The 21,833-nt window shown below is 42.9% G+C and overlaps 1 protein-coding gene across 2 annotated transcripts in view; it reads left to right on the top strand.

Moving 5' to 3' along the window:
- Cad88C (cadherin 88C) overlaps positions 1–17,482 on the top strand; it is a 169,731-nt gene extending 152,249 nt beyond the window's left edge. The window contains exons 27-36 of one of the 2 annotated variants that reach the window (XM_037413788.2): positions 818–1,051; positions 1,654–1,742; positions 1,827–1,913; positions 1,992–2,060; positions 2,157–2,223; positions 2,658–2,785; positions 4,896–4,936; positions 8,308–8,371; positions 13,246–13,308; positions 15,463–17,482. In XM_037413788.2, coding sequence (XP_037269685.2) covers positions 818–1,051; positions 1,654–1,742; positions 1,827–1,913; positions 1,992–2,060; positions 2,157–2,223; positions 2,658–2,785; positions 4,896–4,936; positions 8,308–8,371; positions 13,246–13,308; positions 15,463–15,790 — 1,170 coding nt within the window. In that variant the 3' untranslated portion in view covers positions 15,791–17,482. The remainder of the gene's footprint in view (positions 1–817; positions 1,052–1,653; positions 1,743–1,826; positions 1,914–1,991; positions 2,061–2,156; positions 2,224–2,657; positions 2,786–4,895; positions 4,937–8,307; positions 8,372–13,245; positions 13,309–15,462) is intronic. The other variant, XM_037413789.2, reaches the window with a different exon arrangement.
- The last annotated feature ends 4,351 nt before the right edge of the window (positions 17,483–21,833 follow it).

The following is a 21,833-nucleotide window of genomic DNA, read 5'->3' as shown; positions in this document are numbered from 1 at the left end:
AGAAGACACCGGGATAGCAAAAACTGATTTTGATGGTGTTTATGTTAGTGTATAAATCTTCCCCTCCCCCCGTCCTGACTTCCTTCATCGAAGTGTTGTACAGTTACCCTATCAGGGTGCCGCTGTAATTAGAGTGTTTGTTGAAAACCACCTGATGTTTATCCTTTATTAGACTACGGGGAGCCAAGAGCTAGTATGACACTGTGAACTTTTATACGCCTCCTAGCGCTTCTACGTTGTAAGTCATTCAGTCATTTAGGTGATTTTTGGTAAAAGCGACACCCAGTACTAGATTTTACTCATGTCTAACTGTGCATGGTGGCGTACTACACACCTTGGATGCCTTACCGTACTCGGTCATTCATCTTTTACTAAAGCAGAATAGAGTTAATTGATAATTGAAACACAGGTACAAAAAAACCGCACTTTGAGTCTGCATTAAAGTTGCCCACATTCTCAGCATAATGCATTCACGTACAATTACCACTTTCACGTATTATGGCACAGGAAATCCGCAGATTTAGATGTGAGCCACTTCCTGCGAGTTCTTTTTTTTTTCCTCTCAAAAACTTCCTGCCACCGTTTCTAGCAACAGCGAGCAGTTACATAAGACAGATAGGAACCTGTGATAAATCAGCTTTCGGAAGTTCAAGAAAATTGCTGCACATGTCTTATTAGGGGCTACACATGGTGCTTAGCTTCTGACAGGCGGAGGTGTTTGCAGCTGCGGAGATCCATGACAAATAAAGATATACCCGACATGTGTGCTCTGTACGTATGACTACGCTTTCGTGAAAAGTGCATTCGCGTGCTGCAGGCTATTGATCGCGACGAAGGCATCAACAGTGTGGTCAGCTACTACATCGGTGGTGAAATCCGGAGGACGCTTTCTGAGGGGCTGGAATCCCTGACGGGGCCACCGTTCCTCATCAACCACCGCACCGGAGACCTGAGCCTCAACTTCTATCCGCAGAAGGGCATGAAGGGGTACTTTGACTTTGAGGTCATCGCTAACGACACAGAGGGCTTCTACGACACTGCCAGCGTGTTTGTGAGTGACAATGTTTGTGTTCTCAACAGTAATCATACTGATCATCACTCATGATCACGTGAACTCAACACCGAGCTCACTCCCATTTATTTGCTGCGTAAACCACTCTAGTTTTTTGGTGTTTCCATGAATCTAACGAAGAAAATAAACGCCCCAAAATAAAGTAGCGTTCCGCGAACAATGCGATTTGATGAGGCAAAGCAGCAACCACAAGTTTCTGTTTTGCCTTAACAAAAGTTGCCTTTCGGATTGTTGCGTTATTAAATTTTCATGGTGTTATTTTTTATTGCGCTCGAATCTGTGATTACACACGGATAAACGAAATTCTACAGGGGTTGATTAATGCCTTGCAGGTATAGCATAATATAAATTTTAAAAAGTTTTAGGCTGTACCTTAAACATTTTGGTCCTCAAGTCTTTTTTATTGACAGAGTACGTGTACTCTACAGTACCTCCACCACTAGCGAAAATCACGCTAAACGCAAAAAATAATAAAACTAATAATAACGTGTCACTTGGCTAGTGAATTCATATACCAGAGCTGACCATGAAAATTTATGAGCTGCTGTTGCCTAACACGCTTGTTTTTATGTATTTTACAGATCTACCTCTTGCGGGAAGACCAGCGTGTGCGCTTCGTTCTTCGATTGACACCGGAAGAGTTCCGGGAAAAAATGGAAGAGTTTCGAGAGTAAGCGTTTCTCTAACCTGTCGACAAAGCTTAGGCGGACTTTAGTCGGAATCACTGATTTTTTCCCTCTGATTCTTTTGACAGGGTCCTCGCCAACATCACCGGAGCCATTGTAAATATTGACGAATACAAAGTACACGAAAATGAAGACGGCTCTGTAGATCGAAAAAAGTAAGTGACCCTGGTTCACACCATCGTGTTCCGCTGACGCCGCCGTGTATGACCTGAATTTTCTTGAACGCATTGCAGAAGCGACCTTTACTTGCATTTCGTGAATCGGGACGACAACTCCATCATAGAGGTGTCCAACGTTCTCACGTGAGTCGTGTTCCCTGACATTTCCTTGCCCCCGGCAAAACCGTGTGGTTTAAACTTCCTTGCACCTCACCTTCGCCTCCCCGATTTTGTTTCCAGATTGATAGACAAGAATATTGAGTTCCTCGATAAGCTCTTTAAAGAGTTCAACGTACTCTATAGCGAGGTAAGTACATGTGCCAGGGGCACGTGCATTTTGATTATCGCTACGCAGTAAACATATAAGCGATTACACAAATAATGAGCAAGTGAAGACCCGGAAATCAAATGAACGATATCATATCTTTTCAGAATTGGGTGGTGTTGAAATTAGATTTCGAGACATAACAACAGGTATCATTAAAAAGAGCACCTCTTTCACATCTAACGATTACTTTAAAGTGCTTTGCAGTGTTTTCCTTTCAAAAATTTTGAGTTTACTCAGCAATGTCTTGCGCTCAGTATTTTGTTTTGTGTGTGTGTCGTCTGTGCTCGATGACGTAATATCTCGCTCACGTGGCTACTTGGCTACTCATTTTGCTGAGATATCGCCAATCGGAGGAAGCGAGAGTTGCGGCAGCGTCGTGTCGTAGCGTTGCTCACACTATCCGTCACTTGCAGCCGGCGGACGCCTTGAGCGACGCCGAACGGGAAGAGGACCAGATGCGCACGTGGCTTATTGGCCTCTCGGTGTTCCTGTCCGTGATGTTGGCGCTCGTCATATCTCTCTGCCTCGCTCAGAGGAGCCGGTGAGTGCTCCAACCGATGCCCGGAATAGCGGAACATTACCAAACGATAGGAGAAAACTCAGTGAAACAAAATCGCTATTATACACAGTTCTTTCACCTGCACTGAGTTAGCTTGATGTGGCTGAGACATTCACATATTTCTGACGAAAATGTGAATCGTGGACCGATGACTGTTATGAGCTTGCCTCACTCATAATATTGTAGTGTCAATGTGTCGTTTAAGCTGTCCGAAACGGCACTCTACCCAACATGGCGAATGCGCTAAGTATCTATGTGTGGACACGAGATGCAATTAGTTGGGTAATATTTATTGAAACGAAGTTCTGCGATTACTGTGCTGCGTAGTCACAACTGACGCGACAATGCCTTTAGTAGCGTGAGTTGACTCATCTTTGCATGTTACGTAAACATCGCCAGCGACGAGTACGAAAGAAACACGCGCTATTAACATAACTGCTGGCGCTGAACTTCGAAGTAGTGTTTATGAGAAACGAACCCTCATGCATGCCCTGGACATGAAGTAAATATGCGCACACTATGAAACAAAAGATTGTGAGAGTTATCTGCTGAAACGTGCGCGGCATTGATTCACAGGGTCTAGATTACTGTCCGTTTATTAAAAAAAAACACCATTTGGAAGTTGAGCACCAATCTTGTAGTATGTGTTTATTTCATTCTCGTCGTTTGCACTGTTTACGCAGCCTACAACTGATACGAGCGAGAAAAAAAGCAAACAAACGAACATGACAGATTTTGGCACTTATAGCGTTTGTAGCGTGGCCGTTTCATCGGACGCACACGTGATATGATCATCGGCGTAATTGCAACAGTGAAAATATTGCTGGTCGATAAGTATATTGAGGAGAACCTGTTGGTTGCAAGTACAAACAGTTTAGTCAAACAAAATTGTAGAGGGTTAAATAAACAATAAAGCACACGTGTCGGAATCATTTTTTTCATTTGCCTTTGATATTTAAACATGCAGTTGCGTACATATATTAACGTTATTTCAGTGACTGCTGGGCGATATTCATTCCTGGGTTAAGTATTTTAAATTTCTTGGTGCAGTTGCAATGTTTATGTGTTTCTTTGTCCCACACCTTCTTATGTATATAAACACCGATGATGGGTCTTAATTTTAAAAATAGTTCTCAAGACTACTTGTTGCAGATACAGGAATAGGAATATCTACTCTTCACTGACCCTCAACACAGGCGCTATTGTTGTCGTGGTGCGCTATACCCATATAAATGATGAATCCCATCCAACCAGCCCGGCAATTTGCCTTAGCAAATTTCATCAAGAAGCTTGTCGATGCACACTATCGACACATGGCCGTAAATATTACAAATCCATTGAAGAAAACATCAAAAACACGCCACAAAATATATCCGATTCATCATTTTTGACAGCTTGTCTGTGGTGAGAAGAAATTTGGTTGTCACGACTTTCGTCCATGAATGACAAGGCAGGTTCATCGAACAAAAACAATAAAGCAGTAGGAGAGGATGGGGTGATGTAAATAGGTACAGCGTGACATTTATAGTCACACATGAAGGCTTTGCCGAGAACAGGACTGTTTACTTTAATATTATGGAGCGCGAACAAATACAGTCACACCGCACTTTTACTGTGTACTCCATCTAAATTACGAGGCATAGACTCAAAAGGAACATTCTCTCCAGAACCACCCTTCATGTATTTACGGTGTTGTCGAAAGCATTTCACCTATTTGTGCGTGGGTCTTTCCATTAAGGCATCAAGGGGAAGGACCTCACGTATTCTATTTTGCAAAACTGATCAGTTTACGCACTAACATTGCCAAATTTCTAAAAAAATTTGATGTTGAACCTTTTTTTGTGTGTTCATAGATCGTTAGTTTGACTAAGGATAGGCGCCATAAAACTGCGAGTATAACATCCTACTTTTTATAGCGTAACGGCTCTTGCTAAATATTAACCGGTCAGTATTAAGCGGGGAAGGTGACATCCCTTGTTGCACTTCTATGTTTTGTCACTGGAACAACTTTTGGGACAGACTTTGTATGTATCTTACATTTCGCAAAGAGCTGTTGTGTTAAATGTTTGTGTTATGTTTTTTTTCCCCTAAGGTATGAACGCCAGCTAAAAGCAGCGACTGCGACTGCTTTTGGTAAGCCTGTTTTACTTTGAAAAACTATGACTATATTTGTTTTGATTGCGTTTGCTTAATTACATTGATCATAGAATGAGAGCAAGGAAAATATTTAGTTTTGCCAAATAAATTATTGAAGGAAAGGCTGGTCCACTTTTATACCGCCAAAAAACAAAAACATTTAGCAATCTTATGCCGCGAACTTTTCAAGTTCTTTGGAAATTTCAGGTTTCGTGAGCGGAGTCTAGAGAACACTATTTTTTTTTTTGCTTCAAATATGTACTTCACCGAAAAACGCCGCTTTATGTCTGAGTGGGCGAAAAGCGATGTGTTCAAACACACTTTACCATTAAATGCGCCATTTGCAATTATTATGCCCCGCCGCGGTGGTCTAGTGGCTAAGGTACTCGGCTGCTGACCCGCAGGGCGCGGGTTCGAATCCCGGCTGCGGCGGCTGCATTTCCGATGGAGGCGGAAATGTTGTAGGCCCGTGTGCTCAGATTTGGGTGCACGTTAAAGAACCCCAGGTGGTCTAAATTTCCGGAGCCCTCCACTACGGCGTCTCTCATAATCATATAGTGGTTTTGGGACGTTAAACCCCACATATCAATCAATTATTATGCACATTGTCAAACGTGCAGTGCATCGTTGACTTCGTCCTTGTGGCACAAAATGTGCACTTAATGACGCCATCATACCTAAACGATAGTAGCCGCCACTTCTCTTCTTAGTCGTTCAGTCATCACCTTTAGCTCTCAAATGCCGCGAGTAATGCATGGTGGCATAATCTAGTATCTTTTAATGTCGCGTTCACACTGTAGTTAAATATGTCATGTTAATTTCAACATGTAAATGTTTGAGAATTCCACCTATACAAGGTACAGTGATGAGAAAACTGTTTGTAAGGGAACTAAACATAACCTTAACAGGCTGTATTCTCTGTCTAGCTTGCGCGTACTTGCACTAGTTTTGTATCATACATGCATGGACATTTACTACTTGAGTCGCAGTAATAAAAGAACTGAGCTTACTAGGCTTGGTGCGAAATGTTTGCTGTTCGCGTTTCCGTTCAACAGACTTTCTGATGCAAGCCGAGAAAGAAATGACTCTTTTCTTGCACTGCACAGTCCTGAAAGAAAGTAAGCAGAAGGGAACCTCTGTTGCTAAAAACGCTCAAAATATAATGCTACAACTAACGAACGGACACTTACAAGTGGCTAGACTGATCTAAGGCTCACTGGAGCAGCTCTACATGGGCCTGCAGTTTTTTTTTATATCATGTATCACTTACAATATTTTAATGCTTCTTTGTAAAAAAAATGATTGCATACGGATAGGAAAAATAGACCCCACCGCCCCGGAAGGATTTGTGAGGAAATGCGAATGCATTGCATAGCGCCCATAACGACGTTTCGCACTTCGCAAGTGACAAACCAGCGTAGGAAGAATAATGTTCTCTTTTTTCTTACACCATGAAGCCTATAGCGCCATTTGCCGCACGTGGAGTTTTTTGTCGCGAGAAACGTGCTATGCGTTTTCAGCTCTAGTAGCTAGCGTGCACGGTTAAACTAAGCGTGCGCGCCCATAGCTCTTGCTGACAGCTGCCGACGCCTAAGCATGACATGGTGGGGCTCCGGTTGCTAGGGGCGCGCGCGCCTATGGGAGAGAGTGGTGGACGGATCATGACGGACGCCTGACATAGTGTGTGTATATATATATATATATATATATATATATATATATATATATATATATATATATATATATATATATATATATATATATATATATATATATATATATATATATATAACTGCCGTCGGCTGAAGGAAGACTGCGTTTGTAGGAGGTGCGATGGGCTTGTAGGAAACGAGATGCAAAAGGAGCTACCGGTAACAGCGGTGCATTTTAAATTAGTAATACCACTTTATCGTAAACACGCCGTTCGAAGTTCCAGGCGTTATTGAACGAAGCACTGGTGCCTTGATCAATTTCTTCGAGGCCTCGGCTTAAACAGGGTTAATATTTTTTCGATAGTTATTAATTGGAAGCTTGCCTTTTTTATCTAAAGATATTGATTGACTTTTGTGACCAATAACTTTCGAGAACGCGCATGCATAGTTTAATATAATAGAAATTAGATGAACATGGTGTTGGTTTAAGCCCATTACGACCTTCAGGAGACCTATTTAACATCCATGCATTCATTTGGAATCAATTAGCAATTGTTTTGTTTCAGTAATACTACAGACTGATAGTGCCCTAAAATGAGCGTTGGTACTGTAATTACGAATAAAATAGCAACATAACTAGTTTTTTTAACGCAAAAGATAGTGAAATAATATGCATCTATGTTGAAAGCATTGTCTCAATATAGTATAACTCTGAAGTTACGGCAAGGTAACGGTGACCAGCTAGTAGCATACGGAAATTTTGTCTCAGTTCACTTGTTTTTGGTTCAGATACGGCTCAATTAAGTGCCACGTGAAATTGCGCGTTCATGCATGCGCATCGCACCTTATACGTCTATTACTTGTATTCTTGGTATATTAGGGTGGCGACCGTCATCGAATCACATGACCGATAAAATTTGTGCGTTGTTCTCTAAAGTGTTCGTTGTTGTACAGCAGCTGAAGCGAATAGAGCATCTTTCATAGCTGAATCCAAAAGGGAAGGCCCGTCCTATGTACTCCAACGGAACGTGCCTCTTGTGTTCGCGTATCAGTAGAGTATTTCGAAACCACGTCACGCATCCACCAAGCGTCTGGCTGTTGAGAACAAAGCCCAAAAAAATAATGAAGAAATGCAGGTGGTCCTCGAACAGCAGCTGGGGCTGCTGCTTGCTGTGGTGCGCTATATATATTATATATATATATATATATATATATATATATAATATATATATATATATATATATATATATATATATATATATATATATATATATATATATATATATATATATATATATATATATATATATATATATATATATATATATATATATATATATTTATATATATATATATATATATATATATATATATATATATATATATATATATATAGGCAGGCATGGTGGTTGAGTGGCCGTAGCGTTGCATATAGTCTAGTAGATCCTCCGTGAGCGGTCACAACGTGGTTTATTTCGACGTTTCGGCCTAGAGTCTGGCCTTCATCATTCCTGATGAAGGCCAGACTCTAGGCCGAAACGTCGAAATAAACCACGTTGTGACCGCTCACGGAGGATCTACTAGACTATATATATATATATATATATATATATATATATATATATATATATATATATATATATATATATATATATAAGCTTCATAAGCTTCACACGGCGTATTTGTGCTGATTCTTTTTTACCTCCTCGCTTCTAGGTTCTCGGGATTCGGCGTTAAACCGCATGGATGTGCCAAACACAAACCAGCACTCAGTCGAAGGGTAAGCGATGTCTGTGTGCCTGAAGGCAGCTCACCTCGTTACGCAATGCCTTTGCAGAGGTTCTGTGACCTCGTAGTTTCGCTTAAGTGCTGGTCAGTGAGCGTCCGTTTCTCGCTAATAACTCTGCTTAGCGCTGTAGCAAAGGTCGCAGCTGCTGTCGGCAATCTTTCCTTTGTTATATTGATAGTTTGTGCAGTGGCATAGTCAGCTTCTTTGCCTTCTTTTTTACAAAATGTTCTCCAGAATTTGACAAAACGCAAACCTGTCGTAAGTTGTGCAACGAAATGTGCAGCAATATACTGCAAATACTTTCGAAATAACCAGCACAAGTGAAGTACTCTGGTCACAGAAACGAGTCTACGATAGAACAGTACATCCAGCTCCAGTTAAGATTTTTTAACTGAATAAGGGCGTGCAGACTAGACCAATTATCCGTGCCAGTTAAGATCCAGGTCACGTAAAGTCTGACTTAAAAAAAATCACAGCATATTCTCGGAGTGAATGATGATGAGTGGGGTGAAGCGTCCGTCCGTCAATCCGTCCGTGTGTCCACCCGTGTGTCCATGCGTCCGATCACGTTCGAGAATGCAGATCGCGCGGGTAACACCGACGAGACGAGCGCCAAGAAAGCCGAGCGCAAGCGTCTTCAACGCGCCCGCCGCGCTGCTTCGTCCATGTCCCAGCAACGATCCGCCACGTACGGCGACTATCCAAGAGACTGAGAGAGGCGCCCGTTCTCCGCGTACCCAGGCACAGCACGCGCAGCAACCAATCGGGAAGTAGCGGTACAGCGCCCTCTAGAATATCCTCACTCAACTGCAATTTTTATGTACATCTATGAGACAGCGCCGTCTATTATACTGTTTGGAAGATACTGCCTTTTTTTCCCTTCTCGTGTCTTCTTCTCTCGGTTACGCGTGATGCATGACAAATTATACCAAGAGGAGCTTCGCCCCTAAAAGAAATTTTGTTACTTTTATTGAAAATCACATGTGAAAATTGGAAGGACAGAATAATCTAAGCATTATATCATTTAACAGAGCAGTTCACAATGCGTTAAAAAAATCTGGTTCGACACTGCATGCGTTAACACGCCCGTTCATTGAAAGTGAGCCTTTTAATGTGTATTCGTGCTGCATATTTCTGTTACTGTTGCTGGGGGAAAAGCCTTATATTCCCATAGACACTCTTCTCAAGAACAGCATCATCAAAGATTCGTCAGATTCTTAAGAGTTTGCAAAGGCCGACGGGATATTCGGGAAACAAACACGCTGTTAATATGTCACGAGACCGGGAGATATTAACGGCAGCGAACGCCTGCCGCAGTGACAAAATGACATCCTGAAACGAGATGATACGTCATATGTTTCAGTGGGGAAGAAAAATAAAACTGATTTTGTGGGCTATTCTAAATCTTGTCTAATAGGTGAGTGTTTGAAATGTGAAGCTTGAGAGAGCCCTTTAATTGTTGCTTGTAGTATACACAGCACTTCGGTGATCAAGAGCCTTCAATCTGAAGCAGCTGCGTTTTTATTTCATCCCCTTGTTTTGAATAGAAGCAACCATAAAACTGTCATTACCGTATTCCACAGTGACAAACCCGCAAATTGATACTGTGGAACACGATTATAAATTTCCAGGAGCTTGTGCTCTTTTGTGAAAATGTTTTTAATGCTGACAGGGCACACGTACCTGCTTTTGCTCCAGGATTTAGGGTTGAATCTAAAGGATCGATTCTTAACTTCTGCTTGTTTTCGACATTTCTTTTCAGAGCACGCTTATTTGGTTTTTGGTAATTGATGTTGTTTGTTCTTGTAATTCTTCAGATAGAGGCAAAGGCCTAGACTCTCAATGCTTCCATCAGCTAAAATTGTATTTGCTTTGCGCTGCTTGCTATCCTAATTTGTTATGTTAGAACGGCGTCGTGAACCTAGGCGATGGTTTAGACTGGATGCGCCGTTGTGTTGTCAAAGGAAACCTGCTCCAGTGGAATCACTCGGACTATCGCTTGAGCAAAGGGTTGGTGAAAGGACTGTTCCCTGATTTTTACCTTATACCTTCAAATGATTTCTGGTTGGCTGAAGTTTAGGAGGCTGCACGCCTTCAGTTGTAACAATGAATCATAAAAGTCCGGTGAATTTGGCTTTATACGTGCTGTTCTGCTCGATTCCGCATGATATAATTGAGGAACTTTACGAAGCCATGATTATATTGCTTTTACTTAGTTGCCAATCTGAGAGCTTGTTAAAAAATTAACAATATTGAGCTATGCTTGTGGCCTCGTGGAGTTTGATAACTACCATACTTTCAAATCATCAGAGTTGCTATAAACCGAAACGGTGATCAGGGTAGCTTGGTTCATGTTCGTGGCCTGGAATCAGTGCAAAGCATTGGAGTGCATGCAGAACGGTGTGGGATTAGCGGAAAGAGCTACGAACACAAGCACTGACTACTGAGTGAATATTCATTGGTCTGGTACAAGGAGTAGCTTATATGCAATGAGTGAAGATGACCAAATACGGTCTAGCTGACACGTGGGGACGTCTGGAACTTAAACAAAGCACGCGTATTTTCAGCAACAAAATGCAAATTAGTGAATATGAAGATTCAAAATGCAAGTTATTTATTACGCAATGTCGCTAAAGATTGGCTTTTACACAATTGTCGTCATATATATTGAGATACGTTGTCTGAAAAAATTTCACACGGGCCGATAACGTGTAGTCTGTTTAACCCATCTGTCTTCCCAAAATGTGGCTTTAAAGCCCCAGCCACTACAGTGCAATACTAATTTCGACGTGCTTCTGTTAGTTTAAAAAAAAAAACGCCAAGCCTGCATGGAAGGCGCAGTACAGTCAGAGCGAAAGCTCCAAGAAAGGCCTTTCAGAGCCTTTTCTAAACACTAATTGGGTAACTGCTGCAAGCACGCTTTCTTGATACCCACTACGGCATTAATAATACAAATGTTTTTTGCAGTAGGCTGGCATTCGCTATGCTGGCTTTCGTCATTATTCTTAGAAGCGTGGTATCCACTAAACACTTGCAAGGAATTATGTGCCAATTGTTCATGCAGAGGCTGATGACGACGAGGAATTGTGCCTGAAGTGGGTATGCGACACAGTTAATACCTGAACAAGAACAAGCGTTTGTAATGGGGTGGAGCGTTGGGCGACCCACTCTTTACGCTATTCGCATTGTGCGACAACTGGTTGTTTTTTCGCTGCTTTAAAACCTTTTATAACTCGTATTAACGTGATTGCTTTCCCGACATCAAGCCTGCTTAAGGCAAGTTTGCCAACAAGTCCCAAGCACCAGTGTGGCTCAGTTGTAGAATATATTAGGCTGACACCTAGCAGATCCGGGCTCGAGCCCCACTGTGTCATTTGTACTAGTTTTTTTTAAATTTCGTGTGTTGTGGTTACGGACACCGGCGGCGGCGGCAGTGGTGGACAACTACGGCAACGCGTGACCCGATTTTTGATCTCATAACAGCTTTCACTGTAAAATCTTGTGTGCTCCCAAGCGTCTGTTAATACAGCTTTAAGTTGGGCCAATTGAACTGTGGCTGCGTGTGAATACTAAAATAGCCACAAACCCATCGTAAACCATTCCAAAAAAATTCTATATCGCAGGAAACCACAATCATCACGCTTTTTTTTTATCCTTCCGTTTCCCGTTGAGGTAATCGTTCAGCAGCCTAGAAGTTGGTGTTGCCTGGTAAGAGGCTGTTAGAACAACCTCTATACCTCTATCCTTTAACGTGACCCGAATTTTTCTGAAGCATGGGATACGCGGCCATATACGGAGAACTTGCTGCTCCGTTCGTTTAATTCTGCCCTTTAGGTTACGAGTAGTTCCGCTCTTTCAACAGTTGCAGCAACTTCTAGCAAACTGACAAAATAACCGTTATCTCGAATACCGATGAAATAAAGTTGTCCTAGTTTTCACGCGGTGCCCCCTGACTTGGTTTTTTCTTTCTACAAACTTTTTATTCATGAGTTTTCTTAATGTTGCTGCTGGTTTGCGAACCTACTTACAAAACCACGCCTCCGCGATTCCGTGTTTAAAAACTGCGCGCTTTGAATAAGCACTGTGCATGTTGTTGCCCCAATGGAGATTCAGTTTATGTATATATGGTGAGCGCTTCGTGTGGTACACGTTCCCGGTAAGCGCAGATATTTCAGGCACTTAGCGCTTTATGCTGCGATCACGCTATGTGCTGCAGTATGTACCCACAAGTTATTAAAACCTTCAAGGCCAACTGAATATAGTAGTCAAAATTTGCGGCAAAATGAAGTTGCGTGGGTAACACTGTGTGACATACTATACATTAAAACTGAGATGGATTGTTCTGAAAGCTATGCTAATTGATTGAGTGACTTTTCATCTGCATACATGAACGATTGCCGGTCAATCACTGTGATCACTTCGGCAAATAAGGACTTATGTGTACGAAACAATATTCGAGTCAGAATTTCTAATAGTCATATGCATTGGAAACATCAATTCTGGATACATTCTAGTAGCTCGTTAATCATCCCGCACTCGCGGAATAAAACCCCTGATTCATAGGGTAATGCTTTTTACATGTGGAGGCGTACAAATGTTGATGCAGTTATCGATAGTATTCATTACCGACGCAGGCATGATCAGAGACGGAAGGGCTAATGCCTAAAGGCGGCTCGAACGCTGAACAAGTACATCATTCTGAGCCACGCAGAATCATTGTTCTTAGGAGACTCAGATGAAAACAGAAAGAGAGACAGAAAGATTGTTTTAAAATTTCTTTCAACTAATTTGGCCAATGTTTCTGTTCTTATGATTTTAGAAAACCAAGTAGTGAACACAAAAAATCTACGCCCCTTTTTTCATAGGTCGAACCCGATTTGGATGCACTCGTACGACAACGAATGGTATAAAGAAGACGAAGAGACAAGGTTAGTATATTGTAGGAAAACAAGCACTGCAGCATGATGCGCCTCTTCACACATGCCTTGTACTCTTTCCCCCATTTGACTTCTCTTAGCCCTTTCGTTTGATCTATGCCTGTCTCCTAACCGCTTTCCTCTTCTTGTTATGTGCACAAAATTGAATTATGACACTGATGGAGAGACGTGTCTTTGTCTTATTAGACCAGGAGATCTTCAATCTAGATTGAACATTTAGGTCGTTCTTTTTAGCATCGTTTAATGTGCATGAACCTGTAACATAGCACAACTTAGTTCTTTAGGGCCCATTATGGCACACATTTCTCTTATCATGACGTAGATGTGCTCCTTCAGTTTGCTAGTTACTGTGTCCTCTTCTCTATAGAGTTTGACAGCGCCGCCCCCCCCCCCCCCAAAAAAAAACTAGCAGATCCTGAGCGTTCTCAATGGCGTATTAAAACTGTGGTTAGAAAAACAAGAGTCCTTATGAATGATCAATTCACAAGCATGTCTTGCTCAAAAATATCAGGCTGCAAGAAATTATAACAGCACAGTCCTTACATTCGAACTCAGATAAGCGAAGTGAAGCATTGTGCTTGTCTTGGAAGGAACGGCGCGTGCGTCGCTCGAATAGAGACAAGAATTACAAGCACTGAAGGTACGGAAAGAAAAATACGTGCGAAGACCACTCTATATATCATTACGAGCCGTAGTGGGACTTTACCGATTAATTTTTGACCAGCTCTGTTGCTTCGACGTGCACGCGTACAAATGGACTTTTTTTTTATTTTTTATTTTTTTTCTACCACCAAAACGTGGCTGGCATTGCATGAAATAAAACCAGCCACCCCGTGCTCAGCAGTGCTATGCTTTGCCTTAGAAGCTGAGTCGCCATATCTGATAGCGCGTCTTCACGTGCAGCATTGTTCTTTGGGGAGATGAAGGGTACTGAAGGATCGTGTTTCGGAAATCCAAACAGCTGGCGAAGTTTTAAAATGAGTGTGAATTGGTGATGTCTACATTGATCATGACACAGTGATTCTTGAAAATGGAGCACATTATTATATTCAAGCAAGTGTACCAAGTCCGACACTGGGATACATACTTCGCAATCAAAATAGTTAATGTAGTAACAATGAACCAGGTGAAGGAAGAACAACTCACTTGTGCACATTGTTTACCTTCTGTTCATTCAGCATTAATTTTTTTATTTTGAAGTTAGCTTGCATTTTTTTTCTTTCCGCTGAGATTACAGTTATCGTTCAGAGATTCGTTTTCTTGCCGATAGGTGAGCGTGAGACACAAACGTCTCAGTGGCACGACAAGGGCTGGTGCATTCGGCGCGCGTAAGCTAGCGTTGAAGTCGGTTTGGGCAATACGCATTTTAGGGTGAGGTATTCGAACGCATCAAGCGATGCGTCAGGCTGCTGTGCTTGAGGAACACATGCAACGAGTGTTCGACTCCACCCAGAGACTCATCAATTTTATATGCCTTTCGTTTAGTGAAGAGTGCCGTAAATAAGGTTAGACTGAAATGGTTGCACAAGCGGCAGATACCCAGAGTTAAGACGAGAACTATCGATAGCTAGAATAGAGCCCCAGCCTGTATTTTCAAAAAGACGGGCCTACACTACCTTTGGAGTTGGCCTATGAAAACGGTTAGACCAATCGTCAGATAAAGTGTGCTCACTCAACGGGAATACTTCGCACTAATATATTTTTAGATCTGTGAATGTCTTTTTCAAACTATAAAAAACCTAGGTCGTAAATATAGCTCTATACAAACTTTTCAAATAATGCAGATTAAGCGTGGCATTTCATTCCTCCCATCCTTCCCCATCGAAGATATCGAGTGTGGTGATAAGACTTGAGAAATGTAATCATGGCACGCAGTCCGAAACTGATCTAAGTTGGTTTACAAGCACGTGCATGTCTGCTCTCTGCAGCAGTTGTGTGCCCAAACACCCTTTTGCACGTACCTCTATGCCAGCAGATGATGACATAACAAAGAATGACCCACTTTTATATAGGTCTAAACATATACACATCTCCATATAACTTCAGCCATCCTTTCTTTTCCCCTCCCGTAGCCTCCCCAAACATGCCAATCACAAGGCCGACTGCACAAATTATTTGCGTGTCATATCTGTTTGCCACTTGCAGGGCCGCAGACCGCAACTCACTGGACGAAAACGCGGTGGCCGAGCCGTCGGGAAGCACGTCCTCTTCGACGGACACGCACCGGCAAACTCAGGACCGCGAGTTCGACTCCGCACAGCTGTGTTCCGAGGTGTACGTTCTGTCCAATGGCACAGTGCAAAATATCAGCATACCCGTCGGTGGCTCAACCGACCTTCTGTGCCCTGAGGTGGCGGAGCGCAACAACCTTAACAGGAACAACAAGAACGGTGGTTGCCCTTACGCTAGCGTCTTCCTCACCAAAATGGGGACGCCCAACAGGGCGGGGAAGCTCGAAGTCTCCGAACTGTGAGTGGGTGTGTTTCTGTGGACATTCCCAGAGCTGGGCGGCAGTGGTGGCCTCAGGAAAAAAGACACAACTTCCGATAACTTCAGCTGTAGGCATCCAAGTGACTCTTGCAGGGCCATGCTTTCATGAACCGCGAAACGTCACCATCTTTATCAGCAATCTTCCCATCAGCCCCGATCATTCTTGGTTCAACTACAAGGAAGGGAACTGATGCAAGCTACCGGAGTCGGCGCGTCAGTTTTGTTGAAGGCTGCAAAGATTTCCTACTAAGCGGCAAGCTAATCATGGACATTGGCTGACGGCTTGATTATGGGAGTAAAACCAGATTACAAGTTCGTGCGACAGTGAGAAAAAAGGATAAGTGCTGAGAGCGATGCTTTCAAGTAATTTTAATAACGACCATGGGGCAACGTAACTGAAGGACGTCAAAGCACCTGCCGGGCCTTCTTTTTCCTGTCGCGCGCATGCTGCCACCCCAACGCGTTGGCAACGTTGACTACAGTCAATGTATTGACTGCAGCGAGCATGGTGCTACGTCAGCCTCTCACTTTGGACGCCGCTCTTCACGGGTCATCGTAATGCTCCCAGGTTCAGTGGACAGTGCCGAAACGAGTGTGCCCCGGTGGGGCTCCTTTCGCCAAGGACCACAGTTGTCAGTTACTGAAGGCGTAAACGCGGATCGCTGTGCCAAGCGTGACGATCTGTCGATTCGTGTGTTAGATGTTGCACAATCAACTAGCCCCATTAAGCTGTGCCTAATAATGTGTAGACTGGATGCGATCGGGACACGCACTACGAGGACTATCTCTACGTGGCTGTGCGAAACTTCTTTGACCGGTCCGCAATGCACAAAGTGCGCAACGCTGCCAGTTCCTTTCGTTTATGGGTTAATTTACTAGTATTCTTCTGTGTCTACTCTACAAACTTTTACGGGTGGTAAAACGCAAAATGCAAGTCAGAATTATCTGTAATGCGGAGCTGTTGATGAGCCCTGTCACTCTATCAAAAACAGCTAGCCAGCATTTGTGGACTAAACTTCTTCACCAGTCTGCCTTGTATTGCTGTCACTATTTTCAGGCTCAATGTGGTTGTCTTGATAAAAAAGAAAAGAGAGAGAAACAAGAAAATTATCTTCAGCACGGAAGTTAATGGCTGTCGTGTGCGGGAATCGATCACATGGTAACTCAAGTTTTTGAGAGTAGGTCGTACTGGTGCACATGCTTCTAAATGCCTTCGCGAAGCAAGTAATCGCATGTCAGTGCCACACTGAGAAAGCATAAAACCAAAGGTCTGTACAATCGTAGCAGCCCCTGCACGCGCCTCTTTGAAATGTATATTTCTGTAACATGTTTAGTGACAAATGAGGACGCTCAATTCACCGATGAAGACCATGCGCTGGAGAGATCCAGGAATTTATGTGTATTTTTTTTACGTTTTTCACCAAATGTGCCACATGTGATCCGCTTCGAAGAGCCTTCAGCAAACTCCGCATGAAGCGTTGGGTCCTATAAAGCCCCAGCACCAAATAGTCCATGCTGTTCAAAACATCTTGAAGAACATGCGAGAGAGAGGTCAAAGCTTGATGTATCCATAACACTTTCATCCCACATTGAACAAGATGTCATCGCGTGCAACTTGTTCTGTATGTTTCATCCTCATGTGTGTTTAAGCAAATATATAGATATATATATATTATGTGTTATGGTGTGTGTTGTTGGTTTTTTTGTGTCTGTTTTTTTAATTTGTCTGCTACACTCTAAAAAATAGCGAGTAAAGAGGGTGTCTTTTTGTCCCACAACAATTATCATCATCTATATTGCGTTCCATCCTTGCGCTATCGCCCCGCACCCGGTACATTCCGGTCACGATTGACATGCCCATTATCAGGCTTACATTGCATTCTTGATAGGAAAGTGGCCAGCACCGAGTTTTCAAGAAAGGAAGCCCACGTAAGCCTGATGACAATTATTGTTGTGGGACAAAAGGCACCCTTTTTACTCGATATTTTTTAGAGCGTAGAAACATTTTACATCTCATCATATACTAAAATTATCCTGAGATCATATGTATGTAGGAATGGCTTGACAGTGGGTTCAGCAATAAGAAAAAATTACCGGCCAAGCACTCCGTACAAATGGTTAACAACCGAAAGCTGAAGCGTGCGGTCTCGATGTTTAGCAGTGGTTTCAACCCGACGCTGTAATGAGGCTTTTTACAACTATTAGTTATAAGATCGTGCTTCTTAATGAGTTTAGAGACGCGTTTTGCTTGGGTTTACCACAGTGTTTATTTCACATGCTACAAACTGTGCCTCACATGATCACGCGGCGAGTGTATTGAGTGGTCTAATGCGTTTCGCAATGCGTTAATCACAGATAATTTTCGAACCACAGACGGTCACAGACGTCGCAGTCGAAGCTTAAGTACCACTGGAGGAACTCCGGCCGAAAGCGGGCATTCGCCATAGTGAACGCACTCCCGCAGTCATGACGTTGGCGCTGTTGTGCCCGCAGCGCCACTTGTTCGGCGCACCGAGGTTGCAATCATTTGACATCACCAGCTAACTCGGTGGCGTGGTTTGAAGATTCCGCCCGCTATCGGCGCTTGCATTCTCGTTCGCGATCTAGTGCGGCTTGGAAGGCTGCCGGATCATCAGTATGCAGTTGCTGTCGGCACTCGGCCTTCCGGGCCTGCTTTTGTGCCCGGGCTGCAGCATCAGCCGGCGAACGCGAGCTCTCTCGTTTCCACTATCGGCGCTCTTATAAAATGGTCCCTGTTCGGTAGTTCATAAGATTCCTGGCTTACATGTATTGAAGCTCTCAATAGAAACTGGCGCACGGTGCCACGGCTGCAACGGGATGGACGACGTCACTCGCAGGGCAGCCAATGGCGCGCGTGCTTCGGTACGACACTGAGAACGACGTAACTGATAGCAAAGCCAATAGACACAATCCGTGACAGCGATGCGCAATGGTTTTTCTTTTATCCTAACCATAAACAGCTCTTGCTGTAAAGAACACATTTTCCTTTCACTGAGACGGTTTTGTCGTGAGGCACTGCGGAGTCGAAAGGAGGCTCGGAATGAACAGACTGGGTTCTTTGCTTTCCTGCATCAGACTGGCTACAGTGGTGGAGTGTTCATTGCTAGCGCTTCCTTTTCATCTCCGGCGTGGTCTCTGATAGACAACGGGAGCTGGTGCCGCTTCTCTGCTTCTTCTGTCCTCGCACTGGACTGCAACAGATGCCAACAAGCACGCTCGTACTCACAACAGTCACGTGAACTCTGTAACACGAATAATGCGAATAATTGGTTTAAGTCAGTAGTGAATGGAAATAGCCTCTAAAGTGTGCGTACGCGGCTATACTGGCGTTACAAACTGATCCAGCCGATGAAACCAAAAAAGCATGCCCATTCATGACTTGTGACATTTACGAGACCAAGACACATGACTGGCCACTATTAATCTGCCTTAGCACCAAAATCCTTCCCCGATTTAATTTGGGCGGTATTGGTTAGTTTGTTAATAGTTACTTGTTTCATTATTACATAATTGCATGTTTCTTCATCTTAATTGTACAATAAGATATATGCACAGGTAATCTAAAATAAGAAGACTGTGGTGTGCCTCACAATCACGCTATGATTCTGACACGCAAGATCCCAGAACTCATTACTATTATTATAGTTATGATAGGATTCAAAATATACACTCACAGTGATCGATCAAGAGGAATTCATAAATACAGGTGTTTCAAGAAATGTGTCAAAAACTCTCCAAAATCTGAAAAGTGCGATAATAGCTCGCTGCTTTAACGATTGTTTTTTTCCAAAGCGACATGCACATAACGATAGTTAAGGACATTATTTAAGACTGCTATTAAAAGTCAAATTAATTAACATTATCGTTTCCGAAGTTAAGTGGTTATGTCGAGTGCAAGAATTTGAACCCATCACAGCTTTGAGACATGCAAAAAGTGGCCTCGAGTAATTATTGTTGCATAATAAAATTAATTTAAGTTCAACGACGAAACCAAAACCAAAGCACTTACGAACGTATCAAGCAGACGACCAGAGTGACGTTACTGTTCAAGAAAATAATTACAGGCGTGCAGTTCTTACGCGTTCGATAACTTAGGCGTGTCATGCGAGCTACAATTTCATGCGCAGGCCTCACGCCGACCTAACGAAGCCGGTTGATTGTAAATAAAACGACGCCCATTCATTCTGAACGTCTGATAAGAATATGGCAGTTTCGCTCTTTCACGTCTTCTCGAAAGACAGCACTCCATACTTCGTTTGATACGTGGAAGCACATGTTTTTGTGTGAGTGCAAAAATTACTTTTTGGTGCTTGGTCTAGACACTACGCGTCTTGTGTGAAAGTTCTGGCGGTTAAAATATCGTGATAACTATAGCTTTAGCTCATGTCAATTTCTGAAATATACGTATGAGGATATTTTGAACGAATATTCGAGGGCAAAATAACTGACGATGCCGCCAATCTCTTGCAGTATAGTGGTGGCGCTACACAGTTGTAGGAGCCAGCTCACAGGAGCCAGGCCATATAAAATAATGGCACCTTTCAAGTGATGCACATATTCCTGAATCGTCGGTCGACATTTTTAGTTTTGTTTTGTGCCGATCAGTCACCTTAACAGCTCTTGATGTGTACCTGTACACATCAAGAGCCGTCAAGCTGATCCGCTGAAAGTGAATACATACAGTGTAGTTATGAAAACTGTTCCATTCGACCTTGGGACAAATTCTCTCTAGGTAGACAACAGGAAGCTGTTTCTAGCTTTTAAATATATTTATTGATTGACCTAAGATTTGTAAAGAGTATCTACTATGGAAAGCTTCAACAATCGAACAGGGACACAGTGAAAAACACAGAGACATGAAAACCGAAAGCATTGGCGCAAGTAACCGGTACTAAGTCACCGTAGAGGACCACGTAAACGCTGCTCGCATCACTTTTCATACAAAAGATTGAGCAGCGGATCACGTTAGAGTATGCTGCTCACTACTACTGTTCTTGCGCGATCACTGATTCACTGGTGACAAAAATACATGCGTTGTTCAAAAGCACGTTCAATGTTTTTCATTTTGGTTCTTCAGTGTTTGCACAAACCACACTAACCAATCATTTTAGGAAGATGATTGAGTGACCATGTACCAACAATGAGAACGCGACAGCCACCACCACCATAGTAAGTGAAATGAAACGACGCACTCCTATCATACAGTGCACAGCCAGCCGAAGTAGCCGCACTTTCATGCTGGCAAGTTTGTTTCAGCGCACGAACATAGGAAAAAGGGACAAAGTAGACAGAAAGAGCACTGACTTCCCACTCAATTTATTTCGCAGAGGGGTGAAATATATGTGCAGAAAGGGACAATAAAAAAAGCCGATATAAAAGAAGAGGGAAAAAGACAAGTCTAATCAATGTATCACTAGTCAAAGCACGTGTAACGCCTGAAAAATTGCAGAGACTAGGCAAACGGTTTAAACACCTCGTGCAAACTCTGCTTCTTGCTCTGTTGCGCACAGGTCAGGCTAGGTCCCATGCGCAGTGGGAGTCTACTTGATGCCCTGACGTGTAGGAAGGCTAATGTTGGACAAACCGACAAATGCATAAGCGACTGCCCGCGAGAGCACCGAAATAACGGTGCACAATGTGGTGCAAAGGCATCCACGGTATCCGTTGCCGGGACTGCACTTACACGCCCCTCATCAATCGGTGTGCGATAATGGCAATTGACATTTGACTCAGCTTACCAGCGAGATTATTTAGGCGAGAAAAAATTGTTTACAAGGTGAAAAACCTATAAGCTCCCCATTTGTTGCATTCTCACAGTTAAAATTTTATTACCTGGCTGGGCTTTGGGGCAATCGAGGACCCGTCACACGGGCTTTGACTACTGATACTTGTTTTTGGTCACCTTCTTTTGTAGCTCATACAAACTACTAATACAATAATTGTTGTTGTTGTTGTTGTTCTCCTATTATTAGGCTGGTTGGTTGGTTGGTTGGTCCTCAGAGTCC

Source organism: Rhipicephalus microplus, chromosome X (assembly GCF_043290135.1).
Source record: "Rhipicephalus microplus isolate Deutch F79 chromosome X, USDA_Rmic, whole genome shotgun sequence".
In the NCBI taxonomy this organism is placed as follows: Eukaryota; Metazoa; Arthropoda; class Arachnida; order Ixodida; family Ixodidae; genus Rhipicephalus; species Rhipicephalus microplus.
This window is presented reverse-complemented; position numbering and strand designations above follow the sequence as displayed.